This window comes from Otolemur garnettii, unplaced genomic scaffold, assembly GCF_000181295.1.
Source record: "Otolemur garnettii isolate 467f Iridium unplaced genomic scaffold, OtoGar3 scaffold00029, whole genome shotgun sequence".
Taxonomy (NCBI): domain Eukaryota; kingdom Metazoa; phylum Chordata; class Mammalia; order Primates; family Galagidae; genus Otolemur; species Otolemur garnettii.
Genome location: NW_003852424.1, coordinates 17,988,766 through 18,011,700, shown reverse-complemented (window position 1 = coordinate 18,011,700; position 22,935 = coordinate 17,988,766). Strand labels below are relative to the sequence as shown.

General features: G+C 38.3%; 1 protein-coding gene across 1 annotated transcript in view; it reads right to left on the bottom strand.

Moving 5' to 3' along the window:
- LOC100955856 (secretagogin) overlaps positions 1-22,705 on the bottom strand; it is a 33,214-nt gene extending 10,509 nt beyond the window's left edge. The window contains exons 1-5 of the mRNA XM_012804453.1: positions 22,652-22,705; positions 22,152-22,229; positions 9,098-9,153; positions 626-671; positions 337-396 (exon numbers count right to left, since the gene is read on the bottom strand). Of these exons, the coding sequence (XP_012659907.1) occupies positions 337-396; positions 626-671; positions 9,098-9,153; positions 22,152-22,154 (165 nt within the window). The 5' untranslated portion in view covers positions 22,155-22,229; positions 22,652-22,705. The remainder of the gene's footprint in view (positions 1-336; positions 397-625; positions 672-9,097; positions 9,154-22,151; positions 22,230-22,651) is intronic.
- Between the last annotated feature and the right edge of the window lie 230 nt (positions 22,706-22,935).

The following is a 22,935-nucleotide window of genomic DNA, read 5'->3' as shown; positions in this document are numbered from 1 at the left end:
GGGGGGGGGGGTGCTTGTCTTGTTTTGTTTTGTTTTTTACATAACTATTATAATGGACTTTAGTCCAATAAGAAGGAGAAAATTTTCTTACTTTGACCCAAGAAGGAAAAAAAACTGTAATTTTATTCTCTTTAAACCATAGATACTCCTTTGGTTATTTTTACTTAATTCTCTGAAGCTATATAGAGAAGCAGAGGGTACTTTGACCTAGCAACACGCAAGTGAGATTACTGTTCATCACATAATTTGGGGTCTGTTGGTAGGATGACCCCACATAGGAGCTAGATAAGCTTCCTACCCAAAGATGGCCAGCACAATATAAAGAGGCATACTTACAACATCATAGTGGGCAAAGATCTTCTCAAAGTCCCTCTTCCTTTCTTCAGTAGAACAAGCCTATTTATGGATAAAAACATCCAGTTGTACTCTTCTTTCAGGGTCCTGGGTAACTTTTATAAACTTTGAGTCAATGACCCTTAAGATCCCTGGATTCCACTGAGAGCCTTGTCTATCTCTAAATAAGTTTAAAGGTAGGATAAATAGAGACTCGCATTTTTTCCTCTCCTTCTCAAATTCATAGAGAAAGATAAAAGACATAAACCGATAGAGAGAATGGCGCACTTACATCCATTTTAAATTGGAGGAGGAAGTTTTCCTGAAGAGCCAGAATCCTAAATGAAAAAAATAAAAAATTCACATAATAATATATCAGCTCTCAGTTACAAATAAACTTACAGCTTTGGTATGTGGAAAGGACAGGCAATTTCCACATTATCCTGAAGAGTAGAATAGGTGCTGGAAACACAGGAATTCTTTCATCACAAAAACAAAGAAATTAATTGGGAAAGATTCATAAGGATTAGTAAACACCGCAGAGAGACTTTCAAAAATTCATCTTGTTAGAAAATGATGGAGTACAGTCTTCTGAAAATTCTCTCCATCAAAAAAGCAATAAGAAAACTGAGGGGGAAATGTCAGAATAACTTTTTCAGAACTCTGGAAAATAGTCTTACAACAAACTAGGGAATGTTTATTCTGAAGAAACAGATGAATCTTGGTAAGAGCAATGAATATTGTGGCATTTAACTTACCTCAACACACACATAAAATCTGTCAGCAAAGACTGGGAGATTTATTTGTTTCAGGCATTTAAGAAAATCTCTGTGTACTTATGAACTAACCATCAAGATACCAAGCAGATACATCAGAGGACATATGTGACAAAGAATACAAACCTTATACAATTAGTTTAGAAAAATCAATAAACAAATAAACAGCAACAAAATCATCAACAATAATAAACAAGTCCTATACCAAATTCTCAAGGGAGTCCTTTAGGCTGAAATGGAGGGGCTCCTAGACAATAACTTGAATTTACATGAAAAAATAAAGAGGCAGCTCTGCGCCTGTGGCTCAAGTGGCTAAGGCACCAGCCACATACACCTAAGGTGGCGGGTTTGAATCCTCAGACTGGGCCCGCCAAACAACAATGATGGCTGCAACCAAAAAATGGCCAGGCGCTGTGGTGGGGGCCTGTAGTCCCAGCTACTTGGGAGGCTGAGGCAGGAGACTTGCTTGAGCCCAGAAGTTGAAGGTTGCTGTGAGCATGATGCCATGGCACTCTACCCAGGGGGATAGCTTGAGGCTCCGTCTCAAAAAAAAAAAAAAGAAAGAAAAAATAAAGAGGGGGGAATGGGTGGAGGGAGGGGGATTCGAGGGTTCACTTCTGTGGTTCATCTTACAAGGGTACAAGTGAATTGTTCTATGAGCAGGATATGAACGCTTTAACACAATAACTAAGAAAATTGAGTGAAGGCTGTATTAACCAGTTTGATGGAAGTGTTTCAGATTGTTTGTGAAAACACCACACTGTACCCCAAAAGTGCATTAATGTACACAGTTACTATTCAATAAAAAAATAAAATAAAATATCTTTTTGAAAATATAAAAACAAGAAAAAGAAAAAATAAAGAACACCAGTAGAAATAAACATATAAATAAACATGAAAAACAACATAAATGTATTGAGTTTGTAATTTTTTTGCTATCTGATTTAAAAGACAACTTCATAAAACAATAATTAAAAATATGTGTCATTGAGCACACAAAGTATTAAGATATGATTTTAACCACATAAAGGAGAAGGGAAGGATTTGAAACTCCTTAAAAGTGAAGTTTTGGTATAATATTGAAATTAAGTTGTTATTAAACCAAAATCACATTTATTCTAAATTAAGATGTTAATTGTAATCTGCCAGGCAACCACTAAGAAAATAACTCAAAAAACATAAGAGAAATAATAAGTGAATTACAATAGTATACTAGAAAATATATATTTAACACAGAAAAGACAATAAAGGAGGATTAGAGGAACAAAAAAGAGAAAACCAATCCTACCTTATCAATAATGACATAAAACACATGTAAGTTAAATATTCCACCAAAAGTAGAGATTGGAAGAATAGAAAAAAACAAGTAAAACTATATTTACAGATGATACAATCTTATATGTAGAAAATCCTAAGGACTCAAATAAAAAAGTACTAAAGCTAATGAAAAAAAATAGCAAGTTTACACACTATAAGTCAACATACAAAATTCAATTGTACTTGTATACACTAGCAATGACCAAACTAAAAACAGAATAAAGAATACCATTCTCCTTAAAATATCAAAAATAATAAAATGCTTAATAAATCTAACGGAGGTGCAACTCATAGATTGAAGACCACAAAACATTGTTAAAAGAAATGAAAGAAGACCTAAGTAAATGGAAAGACATCTCATGTTCATATACAGGGAGACTGAATATTGTTAAGATGAATACATTCTCCAAATTAACCTACAGATTCAAAACAATCCTCATCAAAATCTAAGTTGGCTTTTTTGCAGAAATTGACAGTCCAATCCTAAAATTGACATGCATAAGCAAATGATGCAAAATAGCAATAATAATCTCAAAATTATTGGAAAAAACAGAGTTGGAAAGCTCACACTTTTGATTTAAAACCTTACTTACAAATCTATAGAATCAAGAAAGTGTGGTACTTTCATAAAATAGACATGTAGATAAATGGAATAGAATTGAGAGTCTGGGAATAAACTGATATGGTCAATTGTGGTCAATGAATTTTCTGCAAGGCTGTCAAGACTATTTAGTAAGGAAAGAATAGTCTTTTCAATAAATAGTGTTGAGACAAGTAGACATCCACATACAAAAGAATAAAATTGGACCTCCACCTTATACCATATAAAAAATTAACATGAAATGGATCATAGGCCAAAACTTAAAACAGAAACTATAAAACTTTTAGAAGGAAACATGGAGCCAGGCACAATGGCTCATGCCTGTAATCCTAGAACTCCAAGAGGCCAAGGCAGGTGGATCATCTGAGCTCAGGAGTTGGAGATCCATCTCTATTAAAAATAGAAAACCTAGATGGGCTTTGTGGCTGGTGCCTATAGTCCCAGCTACTAGGGAAGCAGAAGCAAGAGAATCGCTTGAGCCCAAGAGTTTGAAGTTGCTGTGCGCTCTCACACCATAGCATTCTACCCAGGGCAACAGAGTGAGACTGTCTCAAAAAAAAAAAAAAAAGAAAGAAAGAAAAGAAGAAAAAAGTCAACATGTGGGTAAATCTCCACTTTGGCAATGGCTTCCTAGATATGATACAACCAAAACTAACTGGAGTTCATGAAAACCAGAAACTTTTGTACTTCAAAGTATACCATCAAGAAAATGAAAATACAACTCATAACAGAGAAAAATGCATTTGTGGATTATATATCTGGATATTAGACTAAACTATTTGGTCAACCCATCCAGAATATATATAAAGAATTCTTACAGCTCAAAATAAAGAGACAAATAACCTAATTTCTTAAATGGGCAAAGGATCTGAACAGGCATTTTTATAAAGAAGATTATAAAAATGACCAGTAAACACATAAGAGTATAAGTATGCTTAAAATCATTAGCTACTAGGAAAATATAAATCAAAACTGCAATGAGATATCACTTCACATCCACTAGGATAAGCTTTAATCAAAATATGCAAAAAATAGCAAGTGCTAATTAAAATGTAGAGAAATTGCAACTCTCTCTTACATTGTTAGTGAGACTATAAAATGGTTTAGCCACTTTAGAAAATAGTATTACAGTTCCTTAGAAAACTAAACATAGAATTACCATATGAACCAACAATTCCAACCCTAGGTACATAACCAAGAGAATCAAAAACATATATTCACACAAAAACTTGAGTAGATAAGTTCACAGCAGCATTATTCATAATATCCAAAAAGTGGAAACAACCCAAATGTTTATCAAGTGAGGAATAAATAAAATGTGGTATATGTGTATAATGGAATATTCAGCCACAAAATGGGATAAAGTATGGATTATATCACAACATGAATGAACCTTGAAAACATTATGCTTAGTGAAATAGCCAGACACAAAAAGTACATACTGTATGATTTCATTTATATGAAATTCCTAGAATAAACAAATTAATAGAATTAGAAAGTAAATTAGTGGTTGTCAGGAGGTTGTAGATGAGAGAAGGGAGTAGCTGCTAATGGAACGGGAACTGGGTATCCATCTGGCATATTGAAAGGTTCTGGAATTAGATGCTGGTGATAATTGGACAACTTTATAAGTATAAGGAAATTACTGAATTTTACACATTGACTGCCACACTAGAAAAATTGGGGGGAGGCACAGTGTTTTATTAGGTCAAGCACATTAACTGTCATGTAAGTTGTATTAGACTCACACTAGTTTTGAGCCTGCAGCCTGACAAAGTTTATATAACTCACATGTCTCTTGACCTAATAAAGCTATGGCCCCAAAGACAAAAATTTTTTCTAATGTGGCAATGTGCAAGAGAGGTGTGATCTATATATTCTTTACAAGGTTCCAGGCTAAAATTAACATTCATTAAATACAAGTCACATGGAAGTTAATGTTAAAAGAGTATATTTGGGCTTGGTGCCCCTAGCTCAGTGGTTAGGGTACCAGCCACATACACCAAGACTGGTGGGTTCCAATCCAGTCTAAACAACAATGACAACTGCAACAAAAAATAGCTGGGCATTGTGGCAGGTGCCTGTAGTCCCAGCTACTTGGGAGGCTGAGGGAAGAGAATCACTTAAGCCCAAGAGTCTGAGGTTGCTGTGAGCTGTGACATCACGGCACTCTACCAAGGGTGACATAGTGAGACTCTGTCTCAAGGGAAAAAAGGGTAAATTTTATGGCATGTAAATTATATATCAATTTTTTAATCATCTTATTTTTATTTTAGAAAGCAAATGTATTTCCATCTCTTTTCTGTTTTAATGGAATTAAGTTTGGTTTCAATAGACTTAAAAACATTGGACTCATGCTATATTCATAATCATAGGTGTATATAAAAAGAAAAGTAGAAAAAAAATAATACCAGTATAGGCTTTGAAAAATTTTGGTCCTCTAAATGCCCATGGTGGAGAGAATGTGAGCCAATTAGAAGATAAAAATCCTGAGAGTCTGCAAGCAATACTGTCCATATTATTTGTTCACACCAGGCAACCTAAAACCATGTTGCCAACTCAGAAGACATACACTTGGGAGGAGCTTTTATAGGGAGTAACTGGGTTGCATTTCAGAGCTAAAATTAGAGAAAGAAAATTCCGAAGTATAACTGTTTTAAGAACTCTTTGTTTCCAGTAATGTAGTAACAAATTGCCACAAATGCAGTGGATTCAATAAATTGCATTAATTTATAGCACTAGAAGTCAAAGTCTGAAATAGATCTTAGTGGGCAAAAATCAAGATATCAACAGGACTACATACTTTTTGGAGACTTTAGGGGAGAACCACTTGCCTTGCCTTTTCAGCTTCTATAAACTGCCTACATTCTTTGGCTTGTGGCTCCTTCTTCCACTCAAAGCTAGCAGCATGCATTTTCAAATCCTGGACGTTCAGAGGAGCAAAATTTTCCAAAACATGTATGTAGTAGTTATATTAAGATATTTTCAAATCTCTCTCTGACCTCTGTCTTCCTCTTCCATATTTAAAGGACCCTTATGATTATATTGAGCCCACTCAGATAAATCAGAATAACCTATTTTAAGGTGCATTGATTAGCAACCTTAGTTCTATCTGAAACTTTAATTCATTCTTGCTCTATAATGTTCTCTGATCCCAGGTATTAGGATATAGACACCATTTTTCTACTTACCACAAGTATCATTTTCAAATTCCATAGCAAATTGGTTTTGAAATACACTTGGCTTTCAGTGTCTACAGGTTCTGCAGGACTATGGGACTTCAGCATCTGTAAATGTTAATATTTGCAGGGCTCCTGCCTGAAGCAAATCTCCCAAAGATACTGAGGGATAACTATACTGTACTATTTTTGCAAAGGTACTGCCTTCCATCTTTATTCAGTTCCACTTCAACTTCTTGAATCCACTACTACCCATCAACTCTTCCTATATAACACTCCACTGGGTGAGAAGTTATTCAAGAGGTTAAAGCATAGTTCCTCTCCTACAGGCATGGTCACAGCAGTTCCATCTCTGTGAGGTGTATGGATGTATGCAGGGAGGCTTTTTAGTTGTCATAGTGATAGAGAAAACACAACTGGCACTTTGTACATAACAGCAGGGATGGGCTCAGCACCTGTAGCTCAAGCGGCTAGGGCACTAGCCACATACACCAGAGCTGGTAGGTTCGAATCCAGCCCAGGCCTGCCCAACAACAACAACTACAACCAAAAAATAGCCAGGCATTGTGGCGGGCTCCTGTAATACCAGCTACTTGAGAGGCTGAGGCAAGAGAATCGCTTAAGCCCAGGAGTTGCAGGTTGCTGTGAACTGTGATGCCACAGGACTCTACCCAGGATGACAGCTAGAGGCTCTGTCTCAAAAAAGAAGAATAGGGATGCTAGATGTCCCATATTACATGGAAATTTCCACAGAATTAAGAATTATTCCATGTCTCACTTGATTTTTCAAGTGCCCAGTGGGGGTAATCATGTATGTAAAAGCCCTGTTTGTAATTACTTGACCCTGTAACTGAATTCTTATTTACATAAAAATTCATAGTATTTTTGTAAGGCATACACAATTTACTAATTACATATATATTCCATATGGCATGCCGAATTGTGTTAGTTGAAGGATAAATGTACTTTGTTTAGTTTGAAACTCTATCAAGACTTTTTATTATTTTATAAAATTATATCAACAGCGACTGAGCTCCTGATATACAAGTTGCCAAAAGGCTGTATTTGTATCAGTCAGTGTCTGAGCTGCCCTCTTATTTATGGTAATTCTACACAGAGGCTGGCATCTGACTACTTCTGACTACTTTATATGGCTTGACTGTGGTTGTTTCCAACCATTTATACATGGAAACATACCTTTTTTTTTTTGCAGTTTTTGGCCGGGGCTGGGCCTGAACCACTACCTCTGGCGGTGCCCCACTCCCTTGAGTCACAGGTGCCGCCCTATATTATTATTAATAGTTTATTATTAACCACTTTCCTTTTGTTTCTCCTTTACATGTGATAGCCTGTGCATTAATATTAGCTATTTTAGTATTATGTGCTTGGTTAGGTCATATTGCCTATGGACTTTATCTCAGTAGTAGACAAGAATGTTGGGACCAAGAGAGCAGAAAGCAGCTGCTCTGGGCCTTCTTCAATGATAGGGACCCTCTCCAGCCTTTAAGGACTCTCAATGCTCTTCAACTCTCACTATCTCTGAGAAGTACACAGTTGAGTCAGGCCACCAGGTGGATGGCCAGCTCTGTTTCCACCCAGATCATCATCTTTTGAATTCATCCTTTGGATGCTTTGGGTTTTCTTCTTAGGACCGGCTCTCTCATGCAGCTCTCTGACCTTTACTTGAGATGAACTCTGCTCCAATTAGCCTAGAGAACCAGGTGGGATCCAGAGTGCATAGGCACAACTATGGGCTGACATCCCTTCTGCCCTAGGCCTATGGGAGAAAAACTTTTGTCCCTCTTTGGCTGGTTTCTCAGGGGCTCTTCTTTATCAATATGGCCAAAATTAGGACAAAAGTCCCAGGTAAAGTAGCCAAAAAGGACTCATAGACTGCACACAGTTCCTATGAGACCCAGATAGAGAACTATCTAGTGGGGGAGGGGGTCAACAATGTCATAGTAATTACTGAGGAGAGATTTTTCCTGGTCTATCTCTTTCATAGATAACTGCCATACCTTGGCAGAGATAGATGCCAAGGAAACCACTGGCACAGCCTTTAGTGATTCTAGACTCAGGTTACGATTCACTAAGAGACAAAACTAAGTTCTGCCTGCGACTTTGTTGAGTTAACTTCTTGTCATGGAATATGCCCTTAGCCCTTGGAATTCTCTACCAGCTACCCCTGCTGCTCCCAGCCTGAAACTGCTGCCCTATCACTGTTCAGCTTACAATCGCCACCAGCCCAACCTCAAGCACCTGGCTGGTGGCAGTTGGGTTTTATCTACGTGTTCTGGATCCAATGATCTGACTGCATGCTGTTGGAGGTGAGCTAGCCTTAACAAAACATACTGTCTCACCAATCACATGTTACATCAGACTCACAGACAACGCTTTTGAAGACACTGGGCCACTTCTGCTCTTATCTTGTCCTCCTATGATTCCAGCCTTCAGGCACATGGTGCCTCTCTGAGGATACACCACACAGAATACTACAGAATGCACCTGGAGTCAGGCTCAGTTGTCCCGTGTCCTGAACTCACTGCTCAACATTTGTGAAACCAGTGAATGAGATTCAGGACTTTATTGTTATGAGATCATGATGCGAGGTCCATGAATGTCTGGCCTTTGAGGGTAGTGTCTTTGCATGACTCATCCATAAAATTTTGTGTAAAGATTATATGTTGTGCATTTTCAAGAGAAGAGCTTTCATTATTTTCACAAAAGGATCCATTACCCCAAAAGTTTCAGAACTAGTGTGGTTTTTTAAGCTGTGTCTATTCTTTTGGACGTCAGGTGAAACTTGATTTCCAGTTTCAAAAGGAAGTATATATCACAAAACTCCTAGGAAGGTGTTTCTGAATCTATAACATCATTTCCATGTCACTCACCTTGCCAAGTCATTAAGATCCAACCGACCATCTTTATTTTTGTCAAAGATCTTCATCTGAAATGCAGAAGGAGAAATGGTTATAAGAAATGCTTGTGAAAGAAATTCATTTTGAAAGTTATTAAAGCATTTTTCTATTTCGCCCTTCTGATTGCCTATTTGCTTAAATTGGCTAAGGAACCCATCTGCCTGGGGGCAAATTAGTATTTGCTGCATAAGGAATTGCCGGTCAACTTTTCACTTGGTGTGAGTCATAGTAACTAAACCTCTTCATTCTTAGAGACTTAACACAACACTAGTTTATTTCTCACTCATGTAATATAAGTATCAAGGGTTGGCAGAAGTTTCACTCCGTGTTGTCTACACTCCAGGACATGAAGTTACAAAGTAGCTACTACTATCTGGCAACATTCCTGGTTGCCATGGCAGAAAGAGAGAATGGCAAATCACTTACTGATTAAAATTTCTTCTCCAAAGCAAGTCCCTGGCCACACCTAACTTCAAAAGAACAAAGCAAGGCAATCCTACCACATGCTTGGGCGGAAAATTGTAAATATTTGGTGGATATCAGTAAAGACTACCGTGGTTTCTGACAAAATGGGATTTACTTAACAATTATAAGCTCAAAATCAGGATTCTTGCTTTGTCAGAGTTTTCTAAAATTATTTTATAGACTATCATCAACCAAGTATGGAGAGTTTGTATCATAAAGTATTCTCTTTATAGGGTATGAAAGAAATCTCATTTTTCTATAAGGGCAAAAGGAGTGGAAGTTGGACCTTTCCTTCCTTATAGAGATTGAACATTATCCAAAGAAGCTATTTACATTATTAGATTAGATTAACTTTAAACAAGACAGAATGAAAATTTTAAAATTTCTACATTATCCAGCTATCAGGAAGAGCAGATTGATTTAGGCCATATAAAGATGTATTTCTTTCTTCTTCTTTTTTTTAATGACAATAATAATGTTTAACATAAGGACTGAGAACAAAAACCTTATAAAGAACGAATGAAGATAAATACATTCAGAAAAGAAATTAGACGATTGCTACAATGAAATGTTAAGCAATAATAATAGTGATAATGCAAAGAAAGTAACATTCACATTGTCAGGTAGGAGTATGTCTATTATAGAATACTTTGATCAGTTAACTTCTTCTTATTATTCTGTTTTTTCCAAAGTCTCAAAAAAATAGACAACTAATATTTATAAATAAAAGTAAAAGATAATTTCAAAAAAGCAGATCATGCCAAATCTTATAGACAATAGAAAAAGAAATACTTCAAAATCATTCTACTTAATCTGGATACACTTGATATTAAAATTGGAGAAAATATATTATTATAAAGGGGAAATTACAAACACATTTCACTTATAAATGAGGAAGCAATATGATAAACAACATATTAACATGTTGAATTAAAAATTAATGTTTAAGTAATGTACTTTGGTCAAAATTAAATACAATTTATATGAGAATTAGTCACTATTTTCTTTCTTTTTTTTTCCTTGCCCACACCCCCTCCCTCCTTCTCTGTCTAGTCTCCCCTTCCCCCATGCCCCATCATGTCATTAATTGTCTTCATACCAAAGTTGAATACATAGGATTCTACTTCTCCATTCCTGTGATGCTTTACTAAGAATAATGTGTTCCACCTCCATCCAGGTTAGTACAAATGCTGTAAAATCTCCATTATTTTTGATGGCTGAATAATGTTCCATGGTATACATATACCACAGCTTACCAATCCATTCCTGGGTTGAAGGACATTTAAGCTGTTTCCACATTTTAGCGATTGTAAATTGCTACAATAAACAGCCTAGTACAAGTGTCTTTATAATAAAAGGTTTTCTTTTCCTTCTGGTTAGATGCCCAGTAATGGGATTGCAGGATCAAATGGGAGGTCTAGCTTGAGTTCTTTAAGGTTTCCCCATACTTCCTTCCAAAAAGGTTGTATTAATTTGCAGTCCCACCAAAAGCGTTCCTTTCTCTCCACATCTGTGCCAACATCTGCAGTTTTGAGATTTTGTGATATAGGCCAATCTCTCTGGGGTTAGACGATATCTCAGGGTGGTTTTAATTTGCATTTCTCTAATAATTAGGGATGATGAGCATTTTTTCATGTGCTTAGTAGCCATTCATCTATCATCTTTAGAGAAGACTCTGTTCATCTCTTTTTCCCATTGATGAATGGGATTGTTGGGTTTTGGGGTTTTTTTTTTTTTTTTTTTTTTGAGGTGAACATATTATTTATTTTTTTAATTTATTTTTCTTACATATATATGTGTATATTAGGTTTCCACTTTTGCCTTGACAGAATTAAAAGCCTAAATTTAATGACAATAATAATATTTAACATAAGGACTGAGAACTAAAACCTCATAAAGAACAAAAGAAGATAAATACTTTCAGAAAAGAAATCAGGCGATTGCTGCAATGAATTATTAAGCAATAATAATAGTAATAATGCAAAGAAAGTAACATTCACATTGTCAGATAGAAGTATGACTATTATAGAATACTTTGATAAGTTAACTTCTTATTATTTTGTTTTTTCCAAAGTCTCAAAAAAAAAATAGACAACTAATATTTATAAATAAAAGATAATTTCAAAAAAAGGAGATGCATTTCTTTAAATATCTGAATTGAAATGTACAGGACTTTTGTGACTTCTCAACATTTTAATGCTGTAGAATATCTCTAAACTTTTCTACATAAGGACGCTGTATGAGGAAACAGAGAGATAATACGAAAATGTACTCAACAGATTTTTGCATTAAAAAATACATTAGTTCCACATCCTCCTTCTCCAAACCCAATTCATTTTTAATACTTGAAATGAATTTGAAAGCCCATTCTCCTCAAACTTGGGCACCAAAAATGTATATTATACAACATTAAAATATAGGTTACATTTTTACACAATTGGATATATACATGCCCAATTATGTCCCTTAAACATAAACACTATACATTACCAGTAAAAATATGGTAGCAATAAACTTAGCCAGAGGATGAGCTGTGAGTTATTTTCTGTGATACCATTATTATGAGAGGTTCTATCTTAATGGAAAATGGCACTAGCTTGAGGTCTAAGCCCTCCAGTAGTTAACTCACCTTAAAGACCTGGGCACAACTTTGTTTTTATTAGAGACTTGCCTATTTATAAGTTAAGTAGTCATAATGAGGGAAGCTTAGAACATGTCTGTTGCACCACACAGGAAATCAGACCTTGTGTGACATGAAGACATTATACTTCTTTGCAAGTGTACCTTTGGTGAAATATGAATATCTGGCATATTTATTTGGGACATTATGGCTTTTTAATCTTAAAAACTACAGTAACTACCACTTGTGAGGGCTCGCTACTTTATACATTATTTCCTTTAATCATTGTAACATCTTTATAAGGTTAAAAATATTATCTGCATGTCACAAATGAGGAAACTGACATTTAAAAAGAATAAAATAGGTTGTTTAAGAAGATTTTCTAAAAAAACAAAAAAAAGAAGAAGTAAGATTTTAATCTAAGCATATTTGTCACTAGAGCTGTTTCCTTAAAGCCAGATTCTTAGCTTTATAGCGTATGGGTATCATTATGCATTTAGTTTCCTTCATGATTGGTTCTGAAATAAAACATCTGGTGCCATAGATTATGCGAGAAATGTGGTATTTACCTTTTCTAATTGCTTCTCATTGGGAAAGCAAAAAAGACACTAAGTGGATCCTTCCTCACCACCACCCCCTACTCCCATCAATGGTCTGAATTTCCCTAAAGAAATGTCATGGTAATTGAGTCAATTCTAAGGCTGTCAATTTTCACTACATTCACTAGGTTCATGCTCAGATAGTCCCTTTCTGTACATTTTCCTTCCCCCTGGATATAATACAAGAAATACAGGCCCAGCACAAAGGGACAACAGCTCAGGAGGAAGCAGTGAGTTAGGCAACTGGTGGTGGTGACAGCCTCAAGCCCAGCGGGCATGTACGCCTGCTGGGCTCCCATGCCCTGGTACCTGAATCTCTACGGCAAACATGTTCTGACCGAAGACAGCACACGGGGAATCGACCCCTGCCCAGAAGCTCCTATCCCAGGGACTCCCCGCGAGACCAACAGTATGTCCCACTTGGCCAAACAATATTTCCTGCCAATGATGCTCACTCTATGCCCATCCAGGAGGACTCCAGTGTGGACCTCACAGAATCAGACAGAGTGTGACCACGTTCACCTGAAACATCAACCACACCTGGCTGATGGCATGAAGGAATGATAGTTTAAGTACTGTATGGGCTTTGAGAATAGCACTAGCCAGTCCTTTGGGAAACTTGAGTCTCCTCTAGTTTATTTGGTGCCACCAGAGTTGTCAAGAAATTTTGTCTTGCTCGTTTCAAAAGTAACATGACCAAGATTGTAAGGAGTTTTAATACATCTTGACCAAGCTAGAAGGTGAGGCCCCTTTCAAAACATTTGTTGAGATAGCCAACAAGGCTAAAGCAAAAGCAGAGAAGACCAAGGACCCGGCCAGCAAGGCAGCCACCCAGAGCAGCAGCAGCAACAATCTGTGTTACTATCCCAGCCCCTGATTTAGCCTTAGCCCTGCTACCACTGCCACAGCACACCAGATCACCTAGTCCAAACCCTCTTTCTTCTCTCAATTTACTTTATTGTTAAAAATCTATATCCAGGGCTTGATGCCTATGACTCAGTGGCTAGGGCTCTGGCCACATACACAGGAGCTGCCAAGTTTGAATCTAGCCTGGGCCTGCCAAACAACAATGACAACTACAACCAAAAAACAGCCAGGCATTTTGGCAGGCACCTGTTGTCCCAGCTACTTGGGAGGCTGAGGCAAGAGAATCACTTAAGCCCAAGAGTTTGAGGTTGCTATGAGCTGTGACGCCACAGCACTCTACCGAGGGTGACATAGTGAGACTCTGTCTCAAAAAAAAGAACAAAATCTATATCCAGCCTACCTGCTGCCTGGGTAGTATTTTGAGGGCTGGTGTCCTTTGGGCCATCTACAGTACACCAGGCATGCTACCCACATACCTGATTATTCCCCCAGTGGGCAGCTGAGGAAAGTGCCACAGGCTGGTGCAATGACTTGTCTAGAGTCACAGACAGGATGCAGGTAAAGTGGTAATCAATGCCAGACTGGAAGCTCCATGAGGCTGGGATCTTTGTTTTGTTCTATGATGTGCCTCCAAATACTTGGAACATGTCTAGCACATAATAGGAATTTAATAAATCTTTGTTAAATTTTTCAAAAAAAGAAAAGAAATGCAAACTTGGATTTTTCCCTCCTTCTTTACACTAATTCACTCCAGTAGGGCTGTGATAGTTGAAGGTTGGTGGCCATGGGGGCATGCCCTCCATTCTAAAGAGCCCTTAACCACTATTTTTACCTATATCACTGCTTTTCCAAGTCTTAAATTCATGTTTTTGAGTACCAACTACATGAAAGATGCTTTAAAGTCTCTCAGAAATGGAACACAATGTCTTACTGACAAATTCTTTAAGATTCTGGAAGTGGTAGTTCCACTTCCTCAGCTAGAGACTTTGGAATTACCCACAATTCTCCTTAGGTTGAATAATATGCTTCTTTTAATTTTTCAAATCGTTATAGAAGTGATTGTAAAATGCAAATTCACTTAAAATGTTTACTAGGTAACTCCTTGTCAATGGATATTTTCTTAAACAATATATCCAAAGTACTACTATTATCATGGTGTGGGACAGGAAGTCCATGATTTTTTTTAAGCAATTATTTAAATGCAGGCTCAAGGTGAAAAATATGCAAATAGTTCAGCAGAGAGAAGATACAACTCCCTGCCTTGGCTGCTGCACTCGGGCTGCTGTACTCGGGCTGCTGTGTTTCTTAGGGAGTGTAGGAGATGAGAGTGGAACATGGGACTGTTGGGAAGCCTTTCAGTAATGCAGCTGAGAAATATCTGTGGTTTGGAACAGAGGAGAAATGGTCAGAGTCAGGAAATGTTTTGAATGTAGCCAGTAGGATTTTCTGATTAGATGTGAAATGACAGAAAAGAGGCATCAAAGATAATTTTAAAAGTTTTGTCTTGAGTGACTTGAAAAGTTGAGTTCACATTAACTGAGATAAGGAACAGCTACTATTAGTGGTTCCTTAACCAGTAGTGGAGCAGGTTTGCAGGGAAAGCTCAGAATTTTCATTTTAGAGGTGGTAAGTTTAAGATGCATATTGGGCATTCAAGTGGAGACATATATCCAAGTGAATCCAAGAAGTGCAGAGAAGAGGTCTAGTCAAAGGTGTAAGTTGGGAGCCTTTAACTTTTAACTGGTATTTAAAACCATGAGACTGGCTGAAATCACCAACAGAGTGAGAGTAGACATAGAAGATATCTCGGGACTAAGCCCAGACTTGCTTCAGGTTGGCCTGGAGCAGAGAGAGAAGTGCTTAGACCAAGGGAAGGAAGCAGCTATAAAGGATGGCTGACCAAGACCAGGACAGAGGATGAGGACAAGCTTAACCTCATCTCTTTATTCTCTTAAAATGGTCTCAGATTTCAATCTGTTATAACAGTTCAAGTTTCATGCTCTAATTTGGTGCATGAGCTTAATATCTCCCAGAGGTATTAGCTTAATTTAACAAAACTAAATATTATCTAATAATACCTACTGAGACAGCTCATCCTTCCCCCCATCCAGCCCACCCCCGCTGTTGCCAGCACTTCTTGATTCAGTATCATCATTGTTATTCATTAATAGTCTGGTTCCTTCCTTGTCTAGAACATTAATTAGGAATCAGGACAAGACAAGTTGCGCAAAACTTAGCTTTCCTCTTCTGATTGGACACTCTGCCCAGCTAATTTATTAGTCATGCATCAGCTAGTTTTCAAATGTGTCAATTCTTATTCAGGTCAATTTGAATTCATTTAACTGATGACATTGCTTAAGTCAAGCATTTGATGCTAAACCTCAGAACTAAATCTTTAAGATAGTGTTGCCATGACTATGACCATTGCTCAATAAAAATTCATTAAAGCAGCACTAATATGATTTCATGCTTGATGTGTTGCTTAGAGCTCTGGATATAGAAGCCTTTTTTTGAGAAGGTTGAATTTCTAAAACTTAGTACACCCAGAGGTCTCTAGGGAAATGTAAAAAAAAAACATTTTTTTGAGACAGAGTCTCAAGCTGTCACCCTGGGCAGAGTACTGTGGCGTCATAGCTCACAGCAACCTCCGACTCTTGGGCTAAAGCAATTCTATTGCCTCCATTTTTTTAATAGTAAGGACAGAGTCTCACTTTTGCTTAGGCTGGTCTTTAACTCCTGAGCTCAAGCAGGTCACCTGCCTTGGTCTCCCGGAGTATTGGGATTATAGGCATGAGCCACTGCGCCAGCCAGAGAAATACATTTGTTTTTTTTTTTAAATCAGTTGTCCATTTCTAGAATCTATTTACTGTATACACTAACTCTATAAACTTAAGGAAGAAAAATGAAATAGACTGGCCAAAATCTCATCAATTCATTTATGTCTCTTGAGCAAACTCAGTACTTTGGTTGAAAACTTCTTCACCTCACTGATCAAGAGCCACTGAGGGATCATTTGGAGTCTGATCAATCATGGCCTTAGCTCCATGGGACAATTTAAAACAGAATCTAGCATGAAACAGGCACAGAATAATAAGATAGTCTTGGCCAATGGACAATTCTCTTCCTAGCTTCTTAAAATGTGCTGATGATCACTCTGATTTCCCTCAGCTACTTCACAGGACTCTAAGTTAATGAATCTAAAACCATCAAAAACTGCACATTGTCAGATTTTCTTGAGTTCAGGGCATCCCATTATAAGATGCTGCCAACCTGAAGTTTTTAAAACTCAAACCTGGAGGCTGTAAAATCTGAAGTTTTTTAAACTTAAATCTGAAGGCTCTGAAGAGAAGACCTCTGGGCAACAAGGGCTGCTGGGCAGATGTGTGATGAACGGCATCTCTTTCAGCCACATACCTGTCAGAACTATCTCCCTGCCTCCTCCCTGCCTGTTCTTACCTCTACCTAGATGGGGTTGTTTGAATGAGGGGACCCCTAGGGCTTTGTGTATCCCCAATCCACTTTTTTCCCTCTTCACTCTTGCCCAATTTAATCAGTGTTCCTCTCTCCCCAGAACAGTTTTGTGGAACTCTTTCCTATTTCCCATTGTCTTTTCTTAATTTGCTTCCTGCTTGGTGTTTAATAAGGTGTCGATTCTTAGGATTATTTAGGGGCTTGTTGGGGAAAATCAGTTTCTCTTGGTAGTCAATCCTGTTGTGCTGTCAGGGTTCTCAGATGATCTTATCTTCAGAAACATTCTAAGAATCCAAACTTGCTTCCATGGCTTTGTCCTTACCTTGCTCTTCACTTTCTTCACAGGATTGTTTACTCTTCCCAATCTCTCAGGAGAGCTTTACTCCCACCTTTGGAAAGTTTCTTTTTAATAATTTAACATTCAGACAGACATGAATGCTATGAATGAAACAGTCTTTGGACAGATTTGGGTCTGAATTTCCTCTATACCTCTTGTCATACAGGGTGGCCATAAAGTTCATGTGGAGTTTAAAATAGACAACTATTTAAAATAGGGAGCTATTTCAAATTCTATACAAACTTCATGGCCACCCTGTAGGACAAGAGGTAAAGTGGAAATTCAGACCCAAATGTGTCCAAAGCCTGTTTTTCAATCATAACATTCATGTCTAAAATAGTTGTCTATTTTAAATTCCACAGGAACTTTATGGCTGATCTGTATTTGGCCAAAACCTGTAATTCTTCTTTTTGTGTTTTTTTTTTTCATTTAGAAAACACCTACTTCATAAGGTTTTTGTGAGAATCACATGAGATGTTTATAAAATGCTTCAGACTGGGCTAACGTAAACATGCTTAAACATGATTAACATGCTCAATTCTAGAGTAAGCGCTGGCTATCCTTCAGTGAAAATAAAATCCCACAGGTCTTCAATAGAGAAGACATTTCACAACAATTTAAATTTGATCATGTCCCCCTACCTTTTCTTGTTTGGCCTTTCCTGAGGCTAAAGAATTGCTGTGTCATTGTAACCGACAGAGCCCCTATTGCATCTTATTTTTGAAAAATCAAGAAAACTTTTCAAAAATATTTCAGTTGGGTCTCAGAGTAAGATTGCTAGATTTAAGGATTGAGGAAAAACTGATCTCAACTTCTACTACAGAGTGAGGCCTGGTGGCAGCACCTGGGGGGATGGAAGGAGGGACCAGCAGGAACTCTTGCTTCTTTTCCCCCTTACAGATTTCCTCCATTAGGAGGCTTCCTAAGGGAAGGGATCATATCTTCCTTGGTAGGTTCTCCTAAATATTTGTCAAATGACTGAATTCACATCTTTGTATGCATTAATTTATCAGATTATATTCTAACCAAAGAGAAAAGCATTAAGAGAGTGAGTGCTTTGGTGGTGGAAGGAATGCTCTGAGTCACGTTCAGATACTCCCTTCAGTCCAGAAGAAGGGAACACCAGACTCGACTCGAGGAAAGCAGAGTCATCTGAATTCTGAATCCACAGGACTTGCCCTCTCTTGCCCTGCTCTGGTGACGCTTTCTGAACTTGCTCTGCTCTGTCTTCCCTGCTGTCTCTGGCTCCAGCCCTCACTCCAGGGCTGGTTTCTGTGTTCTTGCTCCTCCTACCCCTTATCCTCAGCTTGGGCCCTCAGTGTCTATCTGTCTCTACCCTCTGGGGGTAGCAGGGCTCATGTCCACTGCCTGATTGGAATCCTTCTGGCTAATACTCTCTCTGTGCAAAAAGACCCCAATGAGAGCCTTAACGGAGAGAGCTCAGCACTACCACACACCCTTTCTGGCTCTGCCCCGAAGAGTCTGGTTTAATGGGGGTGGGGGAGAAAAGGAGCATTTTCAGAGGGAAAGTTTGGTCTGTGCAAAATGCTAAAATGTGCACTATGTGGCCTCCCAGGCACCCTGTGAGAGCAAGAGCAGGGCCACAAGGAACAGAGACAAGGGAGGTGGAAGGGCATAAAGAAAAATGTTCCCTATTTTGTCATGATTTCATCATAGCTGGCTACTAGGTAACGACTGAAAGCTCAATTTAATTTGCATTAAGTAACTTATAGGTGCTAGGCCCAGGTGAGGGCAGGGACACGTGAGATGCTGTCCTTGCCCTTGAAGAGTGGGTCACAGGCTAGAGGAGGAAGAGGCCCATAAACAGATGATGTTGGCATCATCCTTGACCCCCCACATGATTTATCAGGAAATCCCATCAATTTCACCTTCAAAACATATTTAGTTCCTGCTTCTTCTCCCTGAGTCAAAGCTGCCAACCTCTGACCTGGAGGGCAGCAACATCTTCTTAACCGATGGCCCTGATTCTGTCCCCACCCATTTTGAGCTCTTCTCAACACAGTGGCCAGATCACAACATCCACTGCTTCAAAGCCTCTAGGACCTTCTCATCTCACTCAGACTAAACCCCAGATCTTCACAATGGCCTAAAATCCCCAGATGGTCTAGGCCCTGTTTAGTCTCATCCTGGCTTACTCTGCTCCAGCCATACTGGTCTCTCCCTGTTTTTAACAATCCTGGATGCACTCCTGTCCTAGTGGCCCTGCGTTTGCTGTACCCTTCCTCACATCTCATCTTCTCAAAAGGGCCACCTTGGAAATCACCCCTTCTCCCCAGGCCTCTACTCCAGCTGGCCCTGCTGGCACTGCCATCCCCACCCCAGTCAACTATTTCATTTTTTCCATAACACTCAGCACCCTCTTTCATGCCATATAGTTTATTATTTATTATACTCATTGTCTATTGTCAGTCTCTCCTTTGTCTATTTTGCTCACTATTGGGTCTCCAGTGACTAGAATAATGCCTGGGGCATAGTAGGTATTTATTGAATATTTGTGGAATGAATTAAATGAATGACTATGATGTTAAGAGGGTGGCATGCTCACAGGCAGAAAAGGGGTCACTGTGGAAGAAGGTTAGGGAAGATTCTTTTTAGGGCAAGATGACATCTGGCTGAATCTTGAAGGATAAGCAAGAACCGGGTGAAGAAAAGTAGGGGGAAAAAGTAACTGTGCTATATTAACAAAAGTAGTAGTTTTGTGTGGTTAGTGGGAAGTGGGGGAAAGCCCCTTTGAGTTAAAAGTATTCAGAGACATTCTGGCAACCTGTGGAAGACTTTAACTGCAAATATATTCATTAAATAGTTCATGTTTTATAACATGTGATATAAAATTGAGATAACGATAGCCAGGGCTAACATTCTGTTAAATCAATGTTAAAAATATGCTCAACTAGAAAAACTACCTCTTGTTGTTCTGTTCTTCATGCAGTTTTTAGTCTAATTTCCTTTTTCATATTATTTATTCAATTAGAGGGTTTCACTGGAGCTTAGGTCACAAGGAACCTAGAGATTTGCCTGTAGCTGGGAAACTGCTTCCCGCTTCTGGGGGATTTCCCACCTCACCCCTTAGTGCTGAGCACATATTTACTCAAGATTTCAAACATCATTTTGCATGCTATTAAAACAAATCAACATAGTAAGAAGCCAAATTATTTCCTTAATTGACATCCTGCCCTGGGATTTGATTCTCTCCTTGGCATCAGCTTTCCTCCTGCCCTGGCTATTTACAAGTACCCACGTCAATTTACAAGTAACTTTCTTCCTTTCCAGCACAGTCTCTTGACTGGAGCCTGCATTCAGAGTAGCCATAGGCCAGAAGGAGAGAGCTAAGAAAGGTTTAGGGCTAAAAACAAGGAGAGCTCAGCTTCTAATTTAACTAGTATCTTTGACTGGGTAACAACTTTACTTAGTTATCTGATCTTTAAGATGAATTTTAGAGTTCAACTCGGTGATGACTTAGTCACTTACCCTTTCTAAGCCTTAGTCATTAAGTAATAGAAAATAGCATGAACAATGCCAACACTGTAGATAAGTTGTTAGAAATAATACAGTACATGGAAACACCAATTAAAGGCCTACTAGATCATGGTATACATGGTATAATGGTATATATGTTAACGGGAACTCACACACCCTTTTCAATGATACGTACGCCCAGCTACACAACTCAGTGTAGTGATTCTGCTCAAAATTCTATATAATAAATGTGATACTCCTACAAGTAATTAAGCCTTTGTTAGTGAATTCTTTGCTTGCCAAGTAAGAGTTTGATGGGAATGAAACACGCACCTGGGGATGGTAAGGGACTAGAGGAAAGCAAAAGGCAGAGGAGTCAGATCCAATTTAGTACAAATTGTTGACTAGCACTGAGAGAAAGGCATAAAGGAAGGTACTGAAACAGAATATGAAGATGATTTCATGAAAGGCAATTTATCCTATGTTTCCATTTTCCGGGGAGCTTGATATTAAAATATTCTCAAGGTCACTTGGGACAAAGATGCCATGAAGGGAATGTGAAATGATGATAAGAACCATAACAATTACTGCAATAAGAACATGTATTGAGCCCTCATATGCTTTGTACACAACTCACTTTGCCCTCACAGGAATTAGGTACCACCAATCCCCATTTCACAGAAGAAATAAAGTCAAGAAACATGTCAGTTTTGCTAGATCATGGCTAGTAAGTGACAGAGGTGGGACACACACCCTCCATTTAACTGAATCCTCCCTGCACTAAAGTTAACACAATAAATGAGTGGAATCATCCACCATGGTGAGGTGAAGCTTCCACCTGTTTGACCTTGATTGTCTAGGTCCCTGTTTACTTGTTTCTATGTGGCCTTGATCAACCTTGAGGTAATTGGCCTGGTGCTTGGAAACCTAATGTTGACTAGACTTTTCCAGGTCTCCTCAGACAGGTGAATGGTGAACAGCTTTCTGTTTTAAATATATGCAATCTGGTCACAAGAGACAGGCGGAAATAATTCAGCTTTAGTCAGTGTTTTTCAAAGTTGAGGTTTTTCATGCATTCATTTAGTCTGCAGCCTTTTGTCAGAGACTTGCTTTGTGCTGGACACTGTTTCTGGGCCCTGGGGAGGCAGCAGAGAAGCTGCCCTCACGGGGACTGCACTACTCATTACTTACCATGGTGCCAGTGTATTCTTCCAGTTTGGCCTCTGGAATGGCCTTTTTATGGTGGAGGAAAAGGTCTCGGAGGAAGTTCTGTGGAACCAAGAGAAGAGTCACGTTGTGCATAGTGAGCAAATAAACTGCAGATGTCTCCAAATGCCTTATTTTAAGGATTGTGGTTCATTTGTTTCAAGGAGGAAATAAAAGCTTTCAGCAAGCAATAAATCCAAGAATGGAGAGCTGTCACTATTTATAGGAAGCTCATGGAACCCAGGGAATCGCTCCAGGCATGAAAAATGCATCATAAGTGCTCAATTATGTCTCCTTCCCAGAGAGGGCAATGTGACCTGCACTTTCTAAACCTTTTAAACATAAATACATCTTTTTTTTAAGTAACAAATTCGAGCCCACGTTTCTTAGGCCCACAGAAATCAAATTCATGATACATATACATCAAATTCCCAATGATGAACAAATCTACCCTTTATCCATTGACAGTTACTGGTGACACTTACACAAAGTTCAGCAGCTGATATAAAGCCACTGCTGTCAGCATCATATTTGCGCCAAATCTGAAATGCACAAAAGTCATTAATTCATTTATCCTCAAAAAATTTGTAATTGATTTATGCTAGTGTCTACTATGATTCAGCATCTGAAAACCAATACTTAACTGAATACAAATAAGACCTTTCATAGGAAATTTTAGGCTTTCTGTGGTAACAGCAATTGTTTGGGTAGAACTCACAAGAAATGGATCGCTACAGTCATTTGGAGCCCTTAGAAGGACCACAATACT